This window comes from Mirounga angustirostris, unplaced genomic scaffold (genome assembly GCF_029215605.1).
Source record: "Mirounga angustirostris isolate CCGP_5_RB_7025 unplaced genomic scaffold, mMirAng1.0.hap1 SCAF_2, whole genome shotgun sequence".
NCBI classification, from domain to species: Eukaryota; Metazoa; Chordata; class Mammalia; order Carnivora; family Phocidae; genus Mirounga; species Mirounga angustirostris.
Genome location: NW_026991710.1, coordinates 86,772,976 through 86,796,218, shown reverse-complemented (window position 1 = coordinate 86,796,218; position 23,243 = coordinate 86,772,976). Strand labels below are relative to the sequence as shown.

The 23,243-nt window shown below is 39.8% G+C and overlaps 1 protein-coding gene across 7 annotated transcripts in view; it reads right to left on the bottom strand.

The window, feature by feature from the left end:
- Positions 1 to 908: 908 nt before the first annotated feature.
- The window catches only part of NPNT (nephronectin), a 78,627-nt gene continuing 56,292 nt past the window's right edge, over positions 909 to 23,243 (bottom strand). For all 7 annotated transcript variants that reach the window (XM_045880633.3, XM_045880636.3, XM_045880638.3 and 4 more), the window contains 4 exons: positions 14,236 to 14,322; positions 13,646 to 13,744; positions 5,003 to 5,259; positions 909 to 3,640 (listed from right to left, as the gene is read on the bottom strand). In XM_045880633.3, the coding sequence (XP_045736589.1) occupies positions 3,530 to 3,640; positions 5,003 to 5,259; positions 13,646 to 13,744; positions 14,236 to 14,322 (554 nt within the window). In that variant the 3' untranslated portion in view covers positions 909 to 3,529. The remainder of the gene's footprint in view (positions 3,641 to 5,002; positions 5,260 to 13,645; positions 13,745 to 14,235; positions 14,323 to 23,243) is intronic.

The following is a 23,243-nucleotide window of genomic DNA, read 5'->3' as shown; positions in this document are numbered from 1 at the left end:
TATATACACACACACACACCACATCTTCTTTATCCATTCCTCAGTTGATGGACATTTGGGCTCTTTCCATAACTGGGCTATTGTAGATAAACCTCAGGGTGCACATATCTCTTCGAACTAGTACTTTTGTATTCTTTGGGTGAATACCTAGTAGTGTAATTTCTGGGTTGTAGGGTAGTTCTATTTTTAGCTTTTTGAGGAGACTCCATACTGTTTTCCAGAGTGGCTGCACCAGTTTGCATTCCCACCAACAGTGTAAGAGGGTTCCCCCTTCTCTGCATCCTTGGCTAGGGCTGCATCTTTGATATACTAGTTGCCTTTTAAACTACAGTGTTTCTTCTTTGCCCTGGGACAGGAAAATTTGTTCAGGGTCCCCCAGTACTATTACTCCTCACTGCAGTTTGCAGTGCCAGAGAGGGGGGTTCCTTTCATTGCTTTGTAAAGAGGACAAACTTTTAATCCTGCATGATTTCATTAGGTTCGTTTCCTTAGAGTTGTTTTCTCCATCAGGAAAGGCTATTAGAATATGAGTAAACTACTATAAGTTAACAAAACCAACACTAGTAAAAGACTTTTCACTTAGAATTCATATATATTCATATATTCTAGCTTGTCCTGCCTTCCCATGAAAGGACTTGAGGCTATTGCTTACAACTAAGGGAGATACGAGAAAACAAAGCAATTTGCCAAGGTATGACACATTGCTACAGTGATCCTCTGATCTCTTTCCCTGGGCAGGCTGATAAAAGGGTCTCCCCTATTTCATAGCCTAGAAAGCATCCTGTTGTGGGCAACAGTTTTGTTCCCAGTCTCCCAAGAAGTAAAAGGTGGTTCTACAATATTCAAACTACTCCAATATTCTCCCAGTCAAAAACAAAACAAAACTGAAAACAGTAAGAGACAACAGGCAACATTAACAGTGCTTTTATTTACAAAGAATTATTTTTACTTGGCTGTTTGGAAAACCACTAACATTTTCACTTTAGAAAACATTAAATAATAAACAAGATGTTATACAGTACTTTGGATAACTTCTGTCAGTTTAGTGCAATGTAGTATTGGCACCTAAAAGTGACCTTTTCAATTATTTTCCCCTTTCCTCTTCAGTTGTGCAGTTATAGGACCACAAAGGAAATGAATCACTAAAAATGGATCTAAAGCCCTACTGCCTGGCCCTTACTCGAAGGCTCACTGCTTTACATCCTGCTCTGGTCCTGCCTCCACCCAGTTAAATGACAAAGATATTCTGTTGTAACTATTTTCAAAAAAAAGAATTTACCATTTTGTGGAACTTGGGAGATTCCAATTGATAAAGTGAATTAGGTGGCAGCGATCCGGACAGTGGTGTTGAGCAGGGAACTCTTTCTCAGTGGCCAAGTTGTCACACACATTGTAGAGAGAATGCACCAGATAAAAAGCTCTCTAACCTCTGTTCCTTACTATGGTCTCTTTTAAAACCTAAAATATCCACTGAGCAAGTGAAACGTTATACCTTTACCAAGAAAAAAAAAAAATGAACCCTACCACATTAGGATATTAAGATACTAAAATACACGTCCATCATACTCTTTTAAGAATACGTTTTTGTGTGTTTTTTTTTTTTCCTGTTTTAATCCTGCTACGTTTGCCACAGGGAGGTCTTTTAGTGAGCTCTGCACTTGGTGGGCTTTTCCCCTTTTGATTCTCCTCCATTAGGAGCCAAAAGGTAAATGCCTAAAAAAGACTGTGGCGTCGTCCAAATAACTCCGTTCTGAAGATTTTCATTACATAATAATAGGATTAAAACATCTTTCGGAAGATTCTGTTAACTCTACCTTGACATAAGAACATCTTTAACCATTTTAAATAGACAGATTTTCATCTAATTTTTTAAAAGCCTCAAAAAGAGAGAGGAGAGAGGGAGGGAGGGAGAGGGAGATTCACTTTTTTTCTTAAACAAAGGATTCTAATTTAACAATTGTCCCTGCCAGGAAATGCCCCCTCGCACTCCAGTCTAAGCCTGTTTCCTCTTGTTCTATTCTTAGCACATATGGAGAAGAGCTGGTCACCATCCTCTCTGTACCAACCATCCATACACTGGAAAACCAGCAATGGTTTGCCCCTCAGTCTTCTCTTCGCCACGCTGGATAATCCCAGTTCCTTTACTTTTTCATCATAGATCTTTTTTTCCAACCCTTTAATCATCTTTGTGATTCCTGGCAAAAACAGCAGAAAATATTTTGATTAATCAGAAATGAAGAAAAGCCTCATGAGTAAGTTGCCATAAAAGTCGTGTATTTTTTAATATGAAGGTAAAATATCCAGGGAGGAAATGTAGTTAGGGGTTCCTAGATCCTAGAATTCCAATCTTGTCCTCTTGCTCTGACGTGTGTGTGAATCCAACAAAATGCCTCCAAGCACAGGACTTGCTTCCAATCCCGTTCTGACAAGACAGCACATAGTTCTGAGCTAGACCTGCCTAAATGTATATATGGACTTAAAAATTAGTATGAAAAATCTGTTTCAACAGACCTTCCCCCATGCTTCCCCTCGCCCTTCCAGAAACAGCATCTTTTCTCTGAAACAACCAGAGCTTTTACAGAGCTTTTTACAGATTACCAGAGAGAGCCATGTTATTGTAAAAACTGTTGGTTTTAAAGTATAACCTGAAACAGTGAGGGTTTTATATGGTAACTGCAGCTTCCTGTCTACCTGAATGGTTCACTATCCTTTTACAGTGATCAGACTCAAGGCTGTGAAAAACTTCATCCCTCCGCTACCACACCTGACATCTCTTCCGATTTTCTCTTGCTGCCAAAATAAAGTCATGGCACTGGATGACCTTTCACTGGGTAGTTTTTAATCTAAGAGATCCCAAGCTGCCTTTTCCCTTGCAACTAGAGTCTGTAAATATTAGGAACACGTAACTACTTAATATCAATAGCACATTTACACAAAACACACTACTAACGAGGGATTACGTGCCCACCCTACATAATTGTTTTTAAAAAAAATACAGATAACGAGAATACATCTTGATATGTTACCCTTCTTCTATAAAGTGAATGGCAGTAAAAGTCAGAGTTCAGGTTAGGCCCAAGCTAACAAGTGAAGGGGAGAAACCAATTTCACAAGCACATTGTACAACATAGCTTAGGGGAAGTCAATACTACTCATGGTACAACACTGAACAGATAAGAGAATGGCCATTTGCACGCATTTCTTTTGAAAACTTCTCCCACAGTTTGCTACTAGGAACACCCCGTAACCAGGACAAAGGATGGCACACGTGCCCAAGGCCTTCCTAAAAGAGCCGTAGCCTGGAAGGTAACACCCAAAGCTGGCTTGGATGCGCCCACAGGCGCCCCTTGTATTTCAAGGAGGGTGTCACTGTTCATTGGAATTGCACAAAAGCAGGCCACGAGGTGTGGGTCACCCACCAGATTTTCTCCTGACCCACTGACCCATTCTTCTCCTAGGCCTGATAAGAGGGAGGAGAGGACAGGAGGTGAAGATTGGAAAAAGAAAAGAGCAACAGGGGAATTCATTGCTAGTTCGGGTGTTGCTCGCGTTCTTCAGAGCAATGGCCTTTTCTCAGGCTCACATCATCCAATCCAATCTCCCCAGTGTGGCCACGCCTTTTTTCACCTCTGAAGATGACCTGGGGAGAGAATGCACACACCAGTCAAGCCTCCTCTGCCCCTTCCCAATGCCCGCTTGTTTCGCAAAATAAAGGCAAACTTTCCCCCAAACCAAATAGTGAACTTACTCAACAGAAGGAAAGACTAGAACATAACCAGTGTCACCAAGGCTTGCCTTTTGGTAAAAACTCGAATCATCAGTAAACTATTAATCAGACCACATCACTCAGAAGCAGTTACTCTTTTAAAAAAAAAAGCCATTCTGAATGACAGACTACCTCAATTTAGGAATGCTTATGAAGTGGACACTTTGCCAAAGATTACCAAGGTTAGAAGTAAAAAAAAAAAAAAGAGATGGAATACAAAGATGTAGAAATAAGAGCCGAAGATCTGGAAGATCATAATCATGCAGCCTATCCTAGACGTTTGCTCTTTTTTCATTGGGTTAAGCTGGCTTTGTTGCCTAAAATGGATTTGAACCGGACACCACAATCCAATCACAGTGTTGTTTTACTTATGTAAAGTACAAACACTTTCTTGTATTTTTATCTTCTTTAGAGCATCCTTGCTCTTTTAAAAACCGAAACCTTTCTATGCTGTAATTTGAAATGACTTTATTTTTCCAAACAATATTTTTTTCAAAGGGTAAAACAAATCTAAGATAAAAGCTGTATTAATGGAGTCTATCCCTTTTAACATAGTTTCTAGAAACCATACCTATAGTCATAGATGCAGAATCTCCTAATAGCAAGTTTTATTAATGAGCATAAATATGCATTTCCAAATACATTATTTCGATGGGATGCTACAGATAATTTTATTGCTACCTATGACTTGATTACTTAAGATAAAATTTATATATCCAATCAAAGCTTTTCCCACATCCTGTCCTGAATAGGACTTCCCAAGCATATTGTTCTCGGTTTCCACCCAAGGCTGCTTAACTATGATCTCTGAGGCAAAATTAGACTTTAAAGAAATATTTAAAAAAAAACAAAACAAAACACCACTTAGGGTAACTGAAAAGTAAAGGCATTGCAGAAAAAGGAAAAGCAGGTACAGTTAAGCTCACCATCTCTACCCTTTCAAGTTGTTACCTTTTTCTTTTTTAATTCCTGATTTTTTTTTTTTCCATTAAAAATAGGGGCTTTTCACCAGCACTGGGGGAGAGTGGTGGTAGTCATAGGTTGCAATGAAGAATGTCAGAAGCAGCAAAAAGGGATTATAGGAAGAGGCAAAGAACAGAGTTCTCATATCCAGAAAAACACAAACCTTTGTGCCTGAATGCGTGAAGAGAACAAGGCTTCTTCAGATTCAGATCTCAGAGTTCTCCTATGAAAGGAAAACTTCCCAGGCTCTGCCCCCTTTGCAGTTCTACTTACGCTCTTGACGTCAGCCCCTCGCAAGGTGATCTGTGTGTGCCTCCAGCCATGGCCACCATTTCTTCCCCACAGGGCTGCTCCGTGGGCACTGTGTTTTCTCACAAACACCTGGAGCGCGCCGGAGCGCAGCCCCGTCACCTTGTGCCTGAACGACAGGCACAGGTCCCCTGAATGCATGAGGTGGCCGAGAGGTAGCACCAAGCGAGCAGCCTTTCCCCCTGGGCCTTTGGCTCCCGACACTGTCAGATACTGTCCACCTGGAATGGGAAAAGCAGGGCTGTGTGTGTACGTGCCGACATCCCCGTCTAGCACCAACAGCATGGATGGCAGGTTTACTTTGAATAAACTGCAACCTGGGATGGTCATTTGTACAGAATACCAGATTTGGGGAGAAAAATAGGTCTTATTTCTAGGCCTCCCTTAAATTCTGTGATTTGTGTTTACAGAAAACACTTGGCTCATGGAGAGTGCAAATTACGCCCAGGATGCGATAATGAGTAATCCTAACACTATGACCATTTCCTGTTGAATATGATCAGACATACACAGGCAGACACAAGCTCGCCATCCTCACCAGTGTATGATTATGTTGTCAAACTGGCTGGCTGGTTGACCCTACGTTGCCAGGGAGAATTTTCTATGTGGATAATTAACCCCCAGGCAGTAGAGCAGATGGTAGTCTAAAGGGGCACTAGATAGTTTTGTTCTTTCTTCTCTTTTTTTTTTAATCTCTAAAGCAAGAAGCGTCCTTTGGAAAGGTCAGTTTGCCATGTTTCTCACACTGGAGTACCCCTGGCCCCAAGAAGATGCAGAGGTGTTCTGGACACCTACATCTTTCTGGAGCATCAATTTTATTTGTAGGTAAGCAGTTTAAGACACTTTTACATCAAATCTATAACATTATATATAATTAATATATAAATTATTACATATACATGTACACAAAACATTAAGGAAAACTTGCACTTTGGACAGGTCACTTTGATGATGTCCTCAGATCCCTAGGGCTGCAGGGTTTGCTTCCCCCTATTGTTAGAGTAACCACCACAGCCACTGAGAAGTGGGGGTTGGGGTGGCCCCTTCTCAAGAGAGGAAAAGTTGCAAGTAGTATTTTGAAACTCAGTCCATGTGCAAATGACACTCCCCCCAACTGTTTTACTCCAGCCAACTGAAATACAACACTGTTTCAGCACTGAATTATCCCTAAGAAATATGTGGTTGGAATGTTGAACACCTGTTTTGGTAGAAATGCTACTTACTTCTCAGTTAAAAGATACACCATCCTTTCTTTCTTATGCTTACTCTGTGTAAGACATGATAATTTGGGGGATGTCCTGTTCTTCAAGTGACTTCTCTGCTGAGTCCCCTCTGAGTATTCAAAGGACCAAATCGGTGATTTGTGTATAGTCCGCCTGTGCCAGGCTCATTAGCCTCTCTCAGGAGCATCTGTAGCCCCGCTAACAAGTCTTCGAAGGGAACACTCGTTCGGCTTGGTTTGCAGCTGCAGAAGCAGAGACTTGCAGAGGTGAAGGCACCCAAGATGCCACCCTGCCAGCGAGGGGCAGGGTAATGTTTTGAGCTCAGAACTGCCTGACCCCCTATTCAGCCCTTGCTGCTCTCAAACTGGAATCACGGGCTGGAGGGTTTCTGTCCCCCAGGAGACTGTGAACTTGTTGATGTCAGAACCAACCTTTCCCCCAAAGCACCTCATTTCATATCCTAGCCTATGTAGGGCTTTGATGTCATTTGTTGAATAAAAGATGTTCTAAGAATATGGCAAAAAAACCTGCAGGGCAATAGGTCCTTGAGGCATGTACTTGACTCACCGAAAACACACACAGAATTTATCCTCCTCCCCCACCTGTGCCCCATCAAATGCATCCGAACAATATTTGGGGCCAAAACATTTAGATGGGGCTTAAATGTCTCCCCATAAGTCAGCTTTGAATCATCACAGGTATTTGGGTTAAGACTAAGATATAAGGTTATTACAATTAACCTGAAAGTTTTAAGAAAACAAAACAAGGATTACCTTGAGACCCTGTGGAACGTACACTAAGATCACTATGCCAGACACGGCCTGCAGACAACCTAACAAACCAAGGCATCCTAATGAGAGCCAAACAGTCCTGTTGTATAGGTATTTAAAGTAAAATGTAAATCATGATAAATGAGGCTATAACTGCTCTTTCTCTATGGGGCTGCTCTGTGGGCACCAGATTTTTGTTTTACCATAGAGAATTCTTTCCCTTTTTAATAGAAGGAAATGGTACGTGGGTGGAATAGTAGCTAAGGGGAAAAACTGATCTAGTACCCCAAACAAGTTACCTATTAAACAAAATAAAAATTTTATTTCAGATTCCAAAATACTGGTTTAAATATAAAATTACATTAAATATTTTCATGGTTTCAGTTTAAAGCATAATATCTAGTTTTTGATTTTTTTGTAGCATTTTTTTTTCAAACAAAACAAAAACAAAAAACCCAAAACTTGTCAGAAAGTTAGGTGATAAAATTTATTTATTTTTAACTCTGTACTAGTTTGTGCCTTTACAATTTCAATTAACGAAGAGAACACAATGTCCATTACTTTACCTGTTAACTGTGTGGTCATAAAAATGAGGGGGAGTTTTGCAGTGATTTTTTTTCTTCTATTTTTTGGCCTAGCTGAGAAACCAGCCCAGGTAGAACTAAGATCATTATGGTTTGCTGGTATTTACCTCTCAAATGCAAAAAGCTTAATTTTTTGTTTTTTAAGGGGAAGTAATACAGTAATGTTCACTGCAGGAAAAAAGAGAGAAATAGAAAAGCATAAAGGAAATTTAAATATGTCATGATCCCAAAAACCAGAGATAATTACTAACATTTTAACTTCTGAACTTCTCCTATGTAAATACATGAACACTAATGCACATGAATATGAACATTTGCAGTGCAATAACTTGTTTTCATTAAATATATCAGCCATTTTTCATAGCTCCAAGTATGCCATTAATAATTTAACCAATTTCTTATTCAAGTTTCCAAATTTTCACTTTTTATTTTTATTTTGTAATTTCAAGTTTTTATTTAAATTCCAGTTAGGTAACATATAGTGTAATATTAGTTTCAGGAATAGAGTTTAGTGATTCATCACTTACATATAACACCCAGTGCTCATCACAAGTGCCCTCCAAATTTTTACTTTTTTAAGATAAAAGTACCATAAAACAGTGAGACAAGCAAAAAAATAGTCGCAAAACATGAAAAGGACTAAATTCCCTTTTTAAATAAAGAACTGTACAAATCAATAATAACACAAAATAAAGGGCATCATAGAAAAAGATTACTTAAATATATGAAAAGATGGCCAAATTTTCACAGTAAGAGAAAATCAAATTAAAATTAAAAGGCAATGCCTTTTCACCTATAAGCTTAGCAAGGATAAAAAAAATAGTTTAATAAGATCTATTGGGGATGGTTCTTAAATATTACTGGTGAGAGCATAAATTGCTACAACTCTTATGAAGGTCAATTGAGAAAACTATCAAATTCAAAATGCCCATTCCCTTTGACCTAGCAATTCCACATCCAGGAATTTATCCTACATTCAAGCAGATATGAAATGATGCATGTACAAGGCTATTCACCGTTCTGCTGAAATGTGCCTCATTGGCACATTTGGATGTGGATGGCGGGTTAAACACAATGTGGTACATCTAAAAAGGAATGGAGTAATAGCCATAAAGAAGAGTAAGGTTGTTCTGTATGTACTGATGCAGGACAATCTCCAACAACAATGGCTAATACTATTTTAATGGTAACTGTGGGCCAGGCACTGCTTTAAATGCTTTACATACATTTAATAGACACTATTCTCTCCATTTCAATACCCTGCTCAAGGTCAAAGCTAGCGCATGGTAGCTCTAGGTTTCAGCCCAAGCCTTCTGGCTTCAAAGTCCACGTGTGTGTTAACTCTTATAAGATATAATCTTTAAGTGACAAAAGCAAGGTATAGAGCAGGGGGCTATTGTGTAGAAAAATGTATCATCTCTGGAAAGATAACCAAGAAACTGGTTGCATCTGGGGATCTGGGGAGGGTGACTAGGAGCCAGGGCTGGGGGCGGAAGCCTTTATTTTCACTGTTGATTTTTCCATTTATGTCTATTTCAAAATAATGTTTAATGCTGCAATAGACATACTGGCATGTAGGAGCTGGCTTGGTCGCTATATATTTTAAAGTGAATACAGCACTGAGTCCGTTTCCTTCAACCCTGATCCCCAGAGATCAGGGTTTCAGGAAAAGGGCCCCCGGGGTCCAGCCTTGACATTTACAGAAGGCTGCGTCTTCAGGGTGTCACCACATCTGTCAGCAGCGCAATCTTTCATCTCTGAGAGGCACATATTAATTTCACTGTCTCACAATGAAGTTCAAGACCGAATGGGATAAAACCTAATGAGCACCAGGAAAGCAGCTAGCAAATCAATGTACTCTGCAGGTGTTTCCCAAAGTTTTAAGTTTATTAGCATGAGAATATCTGCATAAGAAATGCACATTAACAATCAGTCGTAATTGTGGGAATCCAAACATATGTTCCTTTACAAATGGTACAGTCTAGATAGAAAAAAAGTTAGCTTGGTAATTAGATAATACACAGAAATAATTAAATTGGTTCTATTCTTCTCTAGTCTTAGCATGGGATATACACACACTCACATCCCTGAACTTCCTAGAAGAAAAATAGGCATTTTTCATAATAAGCCTTATTAGTATTTTTCCATCAGTATCTGGTTAGAATTCCCCAACATACTCTAAAAAGCTCCTCCGCAATTCCAGCCTGACATACGCCATGCAGTCCTACCCCATCTTCCCCTCTGCCATCCTTTGGTCCTCCCATCCGCTTCCCAAGCTAGAGCCCAGCTGCTCAGTTTGGGAAGACCTGGGAGCATTCCATTCTGAGTCAGAGGCTCTCAGAGGTGGTGTAGCAGATTTTCTAATCCAACACTTATCCAATGCTCAAAACAACATCTTGCTACATGTCACCCAAACGCCTCCAAGTCATCCTGTTCTCTTTAGACAGCTCTGACGATTGGCAAGTTCTTTCTGAGAGTGAACCAAAATTGATCTCCCTATAGCTTTTACCTACTGATCTGATTTCTCATCCCCTTGTGGTTCCAGAATAACTGTGATAGATGTTGTTGGTCAAATATTTGAAGAGCAGTCTTGCTCCATTATTTCTTTTCCGAGCCGAACATTCTGGTTTCTTTACTTGTTTTCCCACAGGCTTTGAGATACCTTTCCATCTAGGTCGTGTTCTTGGAAGTGACCTACAATTATCTCTGTTCTTCTCAGACCAGAAAGAACGCACCAAAGTGGATTTGCCATTCTGGAAGAAATACCCTATTTCTATGGAAATGACCTAACTTTTTGGCAGTGATGACACAGGTTTCACTCAAACTGAGTAATTACTCGTTAAAATGTTAAAGGCTTTCACCCCTCTTGTTTAACTTCCTCTCGCATCCTAGCTATCAGCAGAAGGGAAGAGGGGAAGCGACACAAGCAAAGAAAGAATGGCCCCCCTTAGGGGCCAGAGACCATCATCAGGAGCTACCCAGTCACACAAACAGCCACCACCTCCTTTCAATTTGTTCTATGCTATCATCGCCAAATGACTGTTTCACATTTTTTGGTCTACCATTCTAATTTCCAATCACCTCTTTCTAGCAGAGGGCAAGTGGAACTTGGATCACCACAAATGTAAACATTTACATATGTAATGAATAATACAAAGTGTTAAAATACAAACCTGGTTCTACAACAGAATACGGAAATTTTAAAAATCAAGAATTTTACATGGATTTTCTACACTGGATGCCTCTGTGGAAGTATAATGAGGTCCTCTGAGTTTAGCATGAATAGCTCTCACCAATGTACCTTACTCGAAAGAGTTATTCATCATGACCATGAACAACGTTCACTATTCTATCCTACGTGACTGTCAAAGATGCTTCATCCTGTAGCCAACGACTTCAGGTCAGTGGTCAGTCAAATCTACAGGCCTGAGATCTGCTAAGCAGACAGTACACACACACAAGTGTAGGGGGGAGGCCACACGAAGTACAGGGAGGCCTAGATATGAAGTCCATTCTTTAGCTTTGTGGCCTTAGGAAAGGTATACAACCTCTGGGCCTCAGTATTGCATCACAGGGTGGGTGAGAGGATTAAACTGAACCAATAGGATGATGAATGAGTCAGGACTACTGTAGATATTAAATAAATGGTTTCTCTCTTATCCACAGATATCTGTGACATTAATAATAATGTCCTCAGAGTCAAGCTTAAATGAGAGGAACCTCACTGTGTGTATTGGGGGGGCCCACTAAAATTTATTTTATATCTAAGAAATCTAAAAACCCATTTGAACTTACTGAATATTCATATTTTTAAAAGCTTACCTCAAATTTTCATTTTTATTAAGATTTCGAAGAGCATGCGTGTGCATGAGTGGGGGGAGGGGCAGAGGGAGAGGGAGACAAGCAGACTCCCCTCTGAGTGGGGAGTCCAACGTGGGGCTCGATCCCAGGACCCCGAGACCATAAAGAGCCAAAATCCAGAGTCAGACACTTAACTGACTGAGCCACCTATGTGCCCTCAAATTTTCGTTTTTAAAAATCTGTTCTATTTTCACCTTAGGGAGATCTAATATATTTTTGGGCTAATTTTTTTAATAATTCTGTACTCACAACATGCAACAAGGACTAATACCATACGTATCTCCAAGGAGCATTTAGGCATACAACAAAATCTACATTTAAACAAGGCCCCTAGCTGATCTGTATGCACCCTGAAGTTTAAGAACTGGTTTAACAGAGCATATCTTCCCTCAAGTTAACTTTTGTATGTTTTGTGCTCTATCTATATACCTGAGATGCTATTCAAGAACTAGGCTTTTAAAACAAAAAACACACTTTTTCTTCATGTCTTGTATCTTTCATTCTTAAGTCTAGAACCAGGAGTATAAAAGGAAGAAAACAAATTTAACTCCTCACCCTCCCATTAAATTGGCCCCACCCATAAAAGATTTAATTACTGTGGGGAGGAAAAAAACCAACAACAACGTGTAACTTTGCTTTCTGAAACAAGATGACAAAACATCTTGTAAGCACTGAAACACTATGTCAGTAGGAAGCATACAATTTAAAAGTCTGTTAATTTTCCAAGGAACTATGTCTAAATCTACCTCTCTAATAACATTCTCCTGTGGAATAAATGGTGGTAATTTATAACTAATTTCTCCAGCATCTAAGTTAGGTGGAAATTTTTTTCCAGAGAAATATTCAAAACTTCACAAACTTCCAGTGTCTTTCTGCTATGTGTCACATCTTTTTAAAAAAGGACAAAGTTGAGAAAACAACTGGGGATGACAACCAGGGCTGGTGTTATATTATTTCTGTCATGCCTGGGAATGGGGCACAACAAATAACTCAAATTCTCTGTTAGAATGAGCCTAAAGGTTTTACTTAGAAACCAGATGGTCTTTTTTTTTTATTCTTATGTTAATCCCCATACATTACATCATTAGTTTTTGATGAAGTGTTCCATGATTCATTGTTTGTGCATAACACCCAGTGCTCCATGCAGAATGTGCCCTCCTCAATACCCACCACCAGGCTAACCCATCCTCCCACCCCCCTCCCCTCTAGAACCCTCAGTTTGTTTTTCAGAGTCCATCGTCTCTCATGGTTCGTCTACCCCTCCGATTTCCCCCACTTCATTCTTCCCCTCCCGCTACCTTTTTTTTTTTTTCGTAACATATATTGCATTATTTGTTTCAGAGGTACAGATCTGAGATTCAACAGTCTTGCACAATTCACAGCGCTTACCAGAGCACATACCCTCCCCAGTGTCTATCACCCAGTCACCCCATCCCTCCCACCCCACCCCCCACTCCAGCAACCCTCAGTTTGTTTCCTGCGATTAAGAATTCCTCATATCAGTGAGATCATATGATACATGTCTTTCTCTGTTTGACTTATTTCACTCAACATAACACCCTCCAGTTCCATCCACGTCATTGCAAATGGCAAGATCTCATTCCTTTTGATGGCTGCATAATATTCCATTGTATATATATACCACTTCTTCTTTATCCATTCATCTGTCGATGGACATCTTGGCTCTTTCCACAGTTTGGCTATTGTGGACATTGCTGCTATAAACATCGGGGTGCACGTACCCTTTCGGATCCCTACTTTTGTATCTTTGGGGTAAATACCCAGTAGTGCAATTGCTGGGTCATATGGTAGCTCTATTTTCAACTTTTTGAGGAACCTCCATACAGTTTTCCAGAGTGGCTGCACCAGCTTGCATTCCCACCAACAGTGTAGGAGGGTTCCCCTTTCTCCGCCTCCCCGCCAACATGTCGTTTCCTGACTTGTTAATTTTAGCCAAACTAGATGGTCTTTTAATGAACTAGTGTCTTCCCATAATATAATTCTAGTTTATTGCTGACTAGTTCACTTAAAAAATATGCAATATGAAATGCTGGGCGAGATCTTTCTTTACTGAATAAAGAGGGTAAACAGAGATATGTTACAGTATTCATGATTGTTAAAACCAGGTCCCCAGACAGGATCAAATTGATAGAGATTAACTGGTTTTACCTGTTGGATCTCTCACTGGTTCCCAGTGCAAGTCACTGTCTTTTTCCCTGATCCATCCACAAAGCCCATGGTCGAAATTACAACTGTGTATCAGAACACCTACAAGAAAACGACCAGAAAGATGAGTAGACCACAATGGCACAATTTGTAAAAACAAATTTGTGAACTAGGGTTATCGATCTGTACACTTGTTCTCTTCTAGCCACACTTAACTATCCGACCAGAACTTCCCTCCATGAGATAAAAGGAAGAGCACATGAATCCTTCCTTAGAAAAACTGTGCATGTGTGTTCAGCTGTAAAAATAGAACACAACAATGTTGCCAAATTATGACCTTGTTACATCATCACTTACAAAATAGGGTTTCCTCTTCATAGTTTAAATGCTGCTTTAATATTTTTTTAAAAAGATGATGATGATATGTAATTATTTTCACTCAACAACTGTATGACTTCAGAGGAAACCAAGTTGTTAAAAAAAAAGTACACTTTTCCCAGATGTAACTAAGCAATCTACAATTTAAAAGTCATTTTCAGGAAATGGAAGGAAACAATAAAATGTCATAACATGCTAAAAATGTAAGGATGTACCTGGGTCATCCTTTGCTTCATCATCTGCACTGACTCCCCTTTCAATTTCAAATATTTCAAACAAGTCGTTTGAAGGCTGCCGTGGAACTGCAAGAGAGAGAGGTTTGGTCTGGTTTGGGTGAGGTATTGATAAAGATGCAGGCCTTAACCAGGGCATAGAAGAGAAGACCTAGGCATTTCACACATCTGGAAGAATCCAAAATATTTCATTACATGTCACTCTAAGATTCATGATGTTTATTCTATAGGGACTTAGGACTATAACGTTTATCTGAGTACAATTTTTAAAAGTGTTTTCCAAAAGTTTCTAAAATACAACATAAAAATACATTAAAAAGTCTTTGCCTGGAAAATATGTTTTAAACGAGCTACCAGTTTCTAGCAAAATATTCACCTCTGTCAAATTCTAGAACTTGTTTCTATGAAAGATACATTATGAACTCTAAATGAAGGCGGTTTTAATGGAAAATGCCTGCAACTGCAGTGAATGGTTTGACTTTCTAACCACAGCATCAACTCCCCTCCAGTGAAGGCTGCCCACTGCTGTACTCCATCTACAATTCTTACCACAGCTGGGTTCCCTGGCTCCTTAAAGATCAAATCCCAACTCCCTGATGCAGCATTCACAACCCAGCCCCCAAAACACACAAAATACTGTCCAAATCATGCCATTCATTTTCACATCTCTGGCCCCATCCCCAGCTTGGGATTCTCTTGTTCCTACTAATTAACCTGCCAAACTTTGCCTATTTCCCTCTTCTTCTTCCCGTCTTCCCCACTGTAAATATCATGCCTGGCTGAAAACTTTCATGCCCCACGTGAATTAAATCATTCCTCCTTGTACTCTCCAAAGGCTCATGTGCACACCTCTATTACACTCTTCTATAGAGAATTGCAGCTATTCACATACATGTGTGTGTGTCCCTCTGCTAGTTTCTGAGGTCCTGGAGGGCATCAACTGTGCCTTATTCATGTGACATTTCCAAGGTTTGACCTGGTGATAGATCCTCAATAAGTGTTTACTGCACGGATGTGAAAATCTTATCAGAAACTCATTTTGTCAACGCTTTTCCTCAAATGAACCAACTGGGACAGAGCTTAAGAATCTACTTTTTTGGGCGCCTTGGTGGCTCAGTTGGTTAAGCGACTGCCTTCGGCTCAGGTCATGATCCTGGAGTCCCGGGATCGAGTCCCTCATCGGGCTCCCTGCTTGGCAGGGAGTCTGCTTCTCCCTCTGACCCTCCTCCCTCTCATGCTCTCTGTCTCTCATTCTCTCTCTCTCTCAAATAAATAAATAAAATCTTTAAAAAAAAAATCTACTTTTTTAAAAAGAGTCATTTAAAGCATTAGTTATTCAATGTATATTTGTCCCCCATATGCCAAGTACCATGGCAGGCCAGGGAGACAGCTAAAGGGGTGAACAAGACCAACTAGGACCTGACCCTCTGGGAGCTTGCATTTGAACTAGAGAGGCAAACATTAAACCACACTAAACATAAATCCACACTACAATTCTAAATGTTGATGAGGGCTGTGAAGGAAAAACACCAGACGATGTCCTGAAGAGTAACTGGGTTGGAGGGTGGGGGGTATGTGGGAATATCCGAGAAGGGGAATTCCTGACCAAAGACTAGGGCTACTCCCTTCTCTTTGCCAGAACCTCATTAACTATATTTTTATAAGGCAGGGAGTAAAAGAAGTCGAATGCCAAGCAACAGATATCAGTCAGAGGGTTCTTTTTCAACACTATTCCTATTATTTTTAGCAAGATTTTTTTTTAAATTAATCCCATAATATTTGCACTGATTTTTTTTTTAGCTTTCTACTTTTAAAGTTTTTCCCTTTTTGTTTCAGAAGTCCAAACAGTGAAAACCCATTCCCTGCCCCCCACCCCCCTCACCCCCACACATACACTCGCATATACCCAGCCTGAAAGGGATGGGAGAAGAGAAGCTGGTCAATAGACAAGCTTTAGGGACACACCGCCATCACAGGTGCCCTAGGGGGTGAGGTAACTGGCTACCTTCTTGTACACCCCAATGACTCATGGCAATGCATTTATAGCTTTCCTTTCTTCCTTTAGGACTCTAAGAGGGAGACTGCCTCTTATTTACTAAAAATATTACAAAGTTGTAGGCAAACATGCTTCATTTCTCATGACATAGAGAAAGTTCAAAAAATTCTATAGAACAATCATTTTTTTGTTCTCTTGTAACTTATACAAATTATCTCTGGATTGGAACAGCTCAAATCTTACAGTACCATAGGATGGTGCTACATTATGGCAGTTTGTCAGCCCCCTTTTTTTCTAGCTGAAGGACTGTTACATGGTAAATAGAGTCTTGGTATAGAGAGGGAGGATTGAACAAAGGTTTCCTGGCACAAAGGGCCTGTTTTTTGTTTGTTGTTGTTGTTCTTAGAAGCATCCTTATTACAGGTGATCTTAACACTATAATACATATATTACAACATGTGGATAACTTCCAGTCACTGATATAACACTTGTCATAGGAAGCTTGCAAGTAGCTTAGAAACATCTATGTTATAAGTGAACTCATCACTTCATTCTTCCTAGAATGGGTGCAGTTTCCACCTACATAACACTGTTCTCTATGGTGCTTGCAGGATGTGTTCTTAGAAACCTCTGTATTACAAATGTACTTAAACACTTTATGCTTATTTAGTGGGTATCACTTCCATTACTGACATAACACTGTGTGAACACAGCTTGCAAACTCCTTCTTAGAAATATCTTATTAGAAGTGTTCTTAAACAATCCATTGCATGCATTAATATAATGAGGGTGACTTCTACTCAGATTAATAAACTGGTCATAAAGGGAGATCAAGGGGAACCTCACTAAGGAAGCACCATTTAGACCAAGAGGGAAAGAATGTGGAAACTTCCAAGCAAAAAGCAAAGTGTTGGGGGGGGATGGGGGAAAGGGAGTGTTTCAGACAGCAATTACAAAGAAGGTGCTCAGAACATTTACAGAAAGGCATTCATGATGCCTATAGGAAAGATGCTGAGAAATGGGGAAAGTGATGTGGGATGAGGTTGAAGAGAAAGGAAGGGAGGAGATCACACACTTGGAAAACAGCATCTCAAAGAATTAGTCATCTAACAACTTGCAAAGTGCCAGATGTTTCATTAATAGTTCTTGGAAACCAAGTGCCTAAAATACTAACTTCAGCAGCAGTTGATCAAGCACACCCTCACTGCAGTTCATGGGGAAACATTCCAAGGAATTTAGAGGCCTGACATGCTCAGCAGCTATTAGTTCTTACAATTCTGTGTACTCTACTCTGTAACTCTGCCAAATTGTTCAACTATTTCTCCTTTCTCACACCGCTATGGATTGCTAAGAGTGTTCCACTGAAGGGTCAGGAGAAGGTTCACCACCCCACTCCCTTGCATATTTTATGGTTTATGTGAAAATACTAAGTGAAATAAGAAGTGGGAAAAAGTCATTCAAGCAGTATGACCTCAACTATGTACAAGAAAAACAAGCAAACAAAACAACAGACTAGAAACAAGAGTGACAAAAACAACACCCCCTCCCAAACATATACGGTCAATTAACTTACAATAGAGAAGCCAAGAACATGCAATGGGGAAATGGAGTCTCTTCAAGAAATGGTGTTGGGAAAACTGGACGGCCATACGCAAAAGAATGAAACTGGACCACTATCTTACACAATACACAAAAATGAACTCAAAATGGATTAAAGACTTGAATGTAAGATCTGAAAACATAAAACTCCTAGAAGAAAATATAGGCAGTAATCTCCTTCACATTGGTCTTGACAGTGAGTTTCGGGATCTGATTCCAAAAGCAAAGGCAACAAAAGCAAAAACAAACAAGTAGGACAATATCAAACTAAAAACTTTCTTCACAGCAAAGGAAACAATCACCAAAATGAAAAGGCCAGCTACTAAGTAGAAAATATCTGCAAATCATATCTGATAAGAGGTTACTACCCAAAATATATAAAGAACTCCTACAATTCAATAGTAAAAAAATCCAATTAAAAAATGAGTTCTAAATCAACATTTTTCTGAAGAAGACATACAGAGGCCAACAGGTACATGAAAAGGTGCTCAATATCACCAGTCATCAGGGAAATGCAAATCAAAACCCTGATGAGGTATCACCTCACACCTATTAGGACGGCTACAATCAAAAAGAAATAATGAATGTTGGCAAGGATGTGGAGAAAAGGGAACCCTGGTGCATTGTTAATGGGAATGCAAATTGGTGCAATCACTATGGAAAACAGTATGGAGGTTCCTTGAAAAAATTAAAATTAGAACTGCCACATGATTCAGCAATTCCACTTCTGGGTATTTATCTGAAGAAAATAAAAACACTAATTCAAAAAGATATAAGCACTCTCATATTCACTGCAGCATTATTTCTAACAGTGAAGATCTGGAAACAACCTAAGTGTCCACTGACGAATGGATAAAGAAGATGTGGTCTGTATATGCACAGAGGAATATTATTCAGCTATAAAAAGGAATTAAATCTTGCCACTTGTGACAACATGGAGGGACCTTGAAGGCATTATGATAAGTGAAATGAGTCAGAGTAAAATACCACAAGGTCTGGCTCACAGATAGAATCTTTACAACAGAAACAAGCTCATAGATACAGAGAACAGATTGGTTGCCAGAGGCAAGGGGTGAAAGGTGGGCAAATGGGGCTCAAAAGTTACAAACTTCCAGTTATAAAGTAAATAAATTATAGGGATATAATATACAGTGACCATATAATATATGGTGACTATAACTAGTAATACTGCAATGCATATTTTAAAGTTGCTAACAGCATAAATCTGAAAATTTCTCATCACAAGATTTTGTAACAAAGTATGATGGGTGTTAACTGGAGTTATTGTGGTTATCATTTCAACATACATACAAATATTAAATCATTGTATTGTACACCTGAAACTAATACGGTAGATCAATTATACCTCGGTTAAAAAAAAAAAAAAAAGAAATACACCAATATGCTAATAATGGTGGTCTGAGTATTGGAAATGAAAGTGATGTTTTCCCATTTGTTCGGTTTGCTTTGTCTTTTGTAATTGTATATTTTTAGGACTGTTCATAAAAAGAAAATTTCTGTTGTAGAAGAAAAAAAGTACCTAAAACATAGAGAGTTCTGTGAGAGCACATATATAGACCTCTACCCCATAGCAACTATATGTCTGTTACTTGTATTTTGATTGCTCAAACAGAACTTTTTAATTTATTTGAGAGAGCGACCGAGCACATGCACTGGGGGGGGGGGGGGGGGGACAGAGGGAGAGGGAGAAGCAGACTCCCCGCTGAGCAGGGAGCCCAATGTAGGGTTCCAATCCAGGACCCCAGGATCATGACCCAAGCTGAAGGTAGACGCCCAACCGAATGAGCCACTCAGGCCCCTCAAAGAGAATTCTGAATAGAGTCTTGGTACCTGTTATTAAATGTGAGGCTATGAAATTGAAATATATTAGTGAATTTGTACATATTCTTTGATTCAAGAGAACTAGTTTAATCAATGTAGAAAATATTAAAATAAATGACTAGCCTTGCCTAAAAATAGATAACCAGAATAGATACTTGTACATGATTCTTCTAATTATTTTCCCTGCTGTGCGTTTTAGCTAATAGTCACTTTAACTATGCAATATATCTATTTTATAAAAAACAAACACATATCTGATACTGTGTAGTAACTGGACCATTAATTCTTAGAATGGTATAATTTTAGAGATTAAAAAAAGGATAGGAGAAATGCTAACAATACAATTCCTCTACTGTCTGTCTGTCTACCCATCCTCCCTCTATTCTATCCACTTTTTATTCCAGTCAGTCAAGAAAGAGAATCCACTGGGTACAAGGCATTGGGCTAAGAACTTGTGAAGCAATGTGCATACACTTGCCTTCAAGGGGTCTAATTTCTAGAGGTGAAGACAGACCTCTAACAATTTCCCCAGGTAATGAATGCTTTAAAAGACAAGTAGAGGAGGCTGTGTGAGCATGGGGGTGGGGCCTGGGGGCTGGCTAAGCTAGCCTGGGGAGGACAGATGCACGAAGATCTCTGAGAAGTGATGCTCACACCAGGACAGGAAGGGTGCATTACTGAGAGCTAGTGCCCTAGGGAATGAAAAGGTGTGGAACTCAAACATCCTTCCAGCTCTAGAGCTCACAGGTGGGGAGGCAGGTTGCGGGAGGAAGGGCACCAAATGAAGCTAGAGACAGATGTGGGCAGATTAAAGCCCTGTAGAGATTTTGGGCTTTATTCTGGTAGAAGCTGGAAGTCTTTGCAAAATTTCAGGTCAAGTGCAATGTTCTGGCTGTAGCATGGAGAATAAATGGGGGGGGGGGGGCGGTGAAAGTGGAGGTCAGAGAGCCATCATGACCAAAATTAACATAAACTAAAGAATGGTCATATAGTCTTTAAAAGATTTGTTTCCTAAACTTTTTCCTTCCGATGGCCAATGTTTTACCCACCAAAACACTATCACTTGCCCAGTGCTTCTTACAGCCTTCTGCACGAACTAAAATAAAAGGAAGGTGCAGGTATGAAGCATGCAGACAACTGGATAAAAACGTGGTTGGACTGTGCTTAGGGACCTGGTACTCTTTCCCAGTGGCTGGAGGGCCTGGGAGACCATGAGAAGAATTGGCCACACGAATAAGCAGGAAATCTCTTTAAAAAGACCCTTTGGCCCATTTTCCATTAAATATATTTCCCCCAGGAACATAATACTAATATATAGCTTGTGTTCATAAATGAGGTTTCCCAAATAGTCAACTATACTGTTACCCAAAAAGCATTAAGAGTAAGCACTGTGAAGTAAAAGTAAATATTATATACACACCTCCCACTGCCAGACTTCTTCCAAAGAGTTAACCATAGTAAAATGTAAGCACTATTTATTAAAGGTAGCTTTGCAAATTCTGTTTCTCTTCCAGGGTGGTTACCATGACATGACCCAGGCTAATTCTGGCATTTGTCGTGAGATGAAAAGATTAAAGATAACACTGTCTTAAATTGTTTCTATGGTCAGGGTTTTCGTTCAGTGGAAGAGAATGGTGCATATGTAACTCTCCTAATATTCTGAAGGCTCTTTCTGAAAGCAAAACCTAGGGGATTTTTAGAGACTACACAGTAGGAATGAATGACTGGGTTTTATGAGGCAGTTTCCTGCCTCTCTCTCTCCCCCGCCCCCTCCCCTGGCCCCTTCTTTCCCTCTCCAGATGAAGAACATACGCATGCATTATAGCTTTAAATGACCAGAGAGAAGCAAATAAAAGGATTGGAAAGGAGCTTCTGAAATTTCCTTAACCACATTAGAGAAAATTCTTAGCCATATACTGATTACTAGCAAAAAGAAAAGGGTTTCTGGGCTCCACAGAAATAAGCCCTTGTCTGCCAAAGCTTTCATCCCATAGGAAGAATCTAAAATGTTCAAAAGACAGCCCTTTGGGCTGAGAGTAAAGAGCAGAACTGGGAAAAAATCAATCTCTGGTGAAAGGTGGAACATAGACACTGCTTCAGTACTCAGTAAGGAGCCCAATTTACATGGCTCACCTATTTCTCCTTTAATAAAGTTTCAGAACAACTCAAAGCACTGACTGGGGCAAACCCAGGAGAAAAGAATATCTAAAAGATGGTTCTTTTTTAAGTATGACCATAAGGATGAGAACACAACTTTTCCAGAGCAAGAGAACACCTGACACGTTCTGTTCTCTCTCCCTCTTCTGAAGCCAAAGGAAACCATGAAGAGTAGCCCTGTCGGGAACATTCCAGAGCAGGTGGTGAGCAGAGTACCTGATCTTAGGCTGCTGCTGGACACAAGGTGGGGGATTTGCCTGCAGAAGCTCACCTGCTGTGCGGGACACATGTCAGTGCCCTCAGGCCAAAGAAATTCCTTTAAAGGAAAAACAGCTTTTATTTTTGAAATTTATCAGACACATCCTGTAACATGTTTCCCACCTAGATAGACTCATCTCTCAAAAAGCTGTTGTCACCACTGACACAGCAAAGAAGTTGAGGGGATCCTGTCTTTTAACATCACAACTGTTCACCTAGTTACTATGAACACCTAAAGGAAACAGAATATTCCAATGATTTGGTAAAAAGTAAAGGACATGTGAAGTAGCTAGCTTTCTATTTGTATTTTCTCTGCTCACCCAATAGCTCACACTAGCAAATCGATTTGGTTCAAAAGGATCTGGTTAGCCGAAAATAATATTAAAATATAATGACCCATAATAAAAAACATTATAAAAGCATCATAAAAATATAGACTCGGAACTGAACACAAAATGGGGCTGTATTTTATGAGTTAAGTAGGGCTTATTTCTGTGGAGCCCAGAAACCCTTTTCTTTTTGCTAGTCATCAGTATATGGCTAAGAATTTTCTCTAATGGGGTTAAGGAAATTTCAGAAGCTCCTTTCCAGTCCTTTTATTTGCTTCTCTCTGGTCATTACTATATAATTGAATTCAACAACAGCCACAGAGGTAGTATTGGCTGCCATGTACTGAATTCTTAGTATATGGTGAGAGTTTTATGTGCACCCACAACAGCTCAATGAGGTAGATACTATTATCATCCCCACTTACAGATGAGGAAATGAAGGCAGAGGAAGATTTCGTAACAGGCCCCAAATCACAGAGTGCCTACGAGCACAGTACTTTTCCTCACAACACTACAGACAGATGTGCATTCAACTTAAAACATTTTTGATTTCTGACTTTGGTCACGTTCACCAAGAATTCAATCTGTACCTTCCGGGGAGAACGATTTTTTTTTTTTTTTTTTACCAGCCACCATCAAATCAAATTAAATAGAAATCAAAAATCTTGGAAACTTTCCGAATTCACCGCACCAGATCCTGACCTGTAAGCAGCGACAACTCGCTCCTTCCAAACACCAGCAGAGATGTAATCTCCAGGGAGATGTCAGGCATCTTAGGGTCTCTGGTCTTTACCAGAAAGCAAACCCCT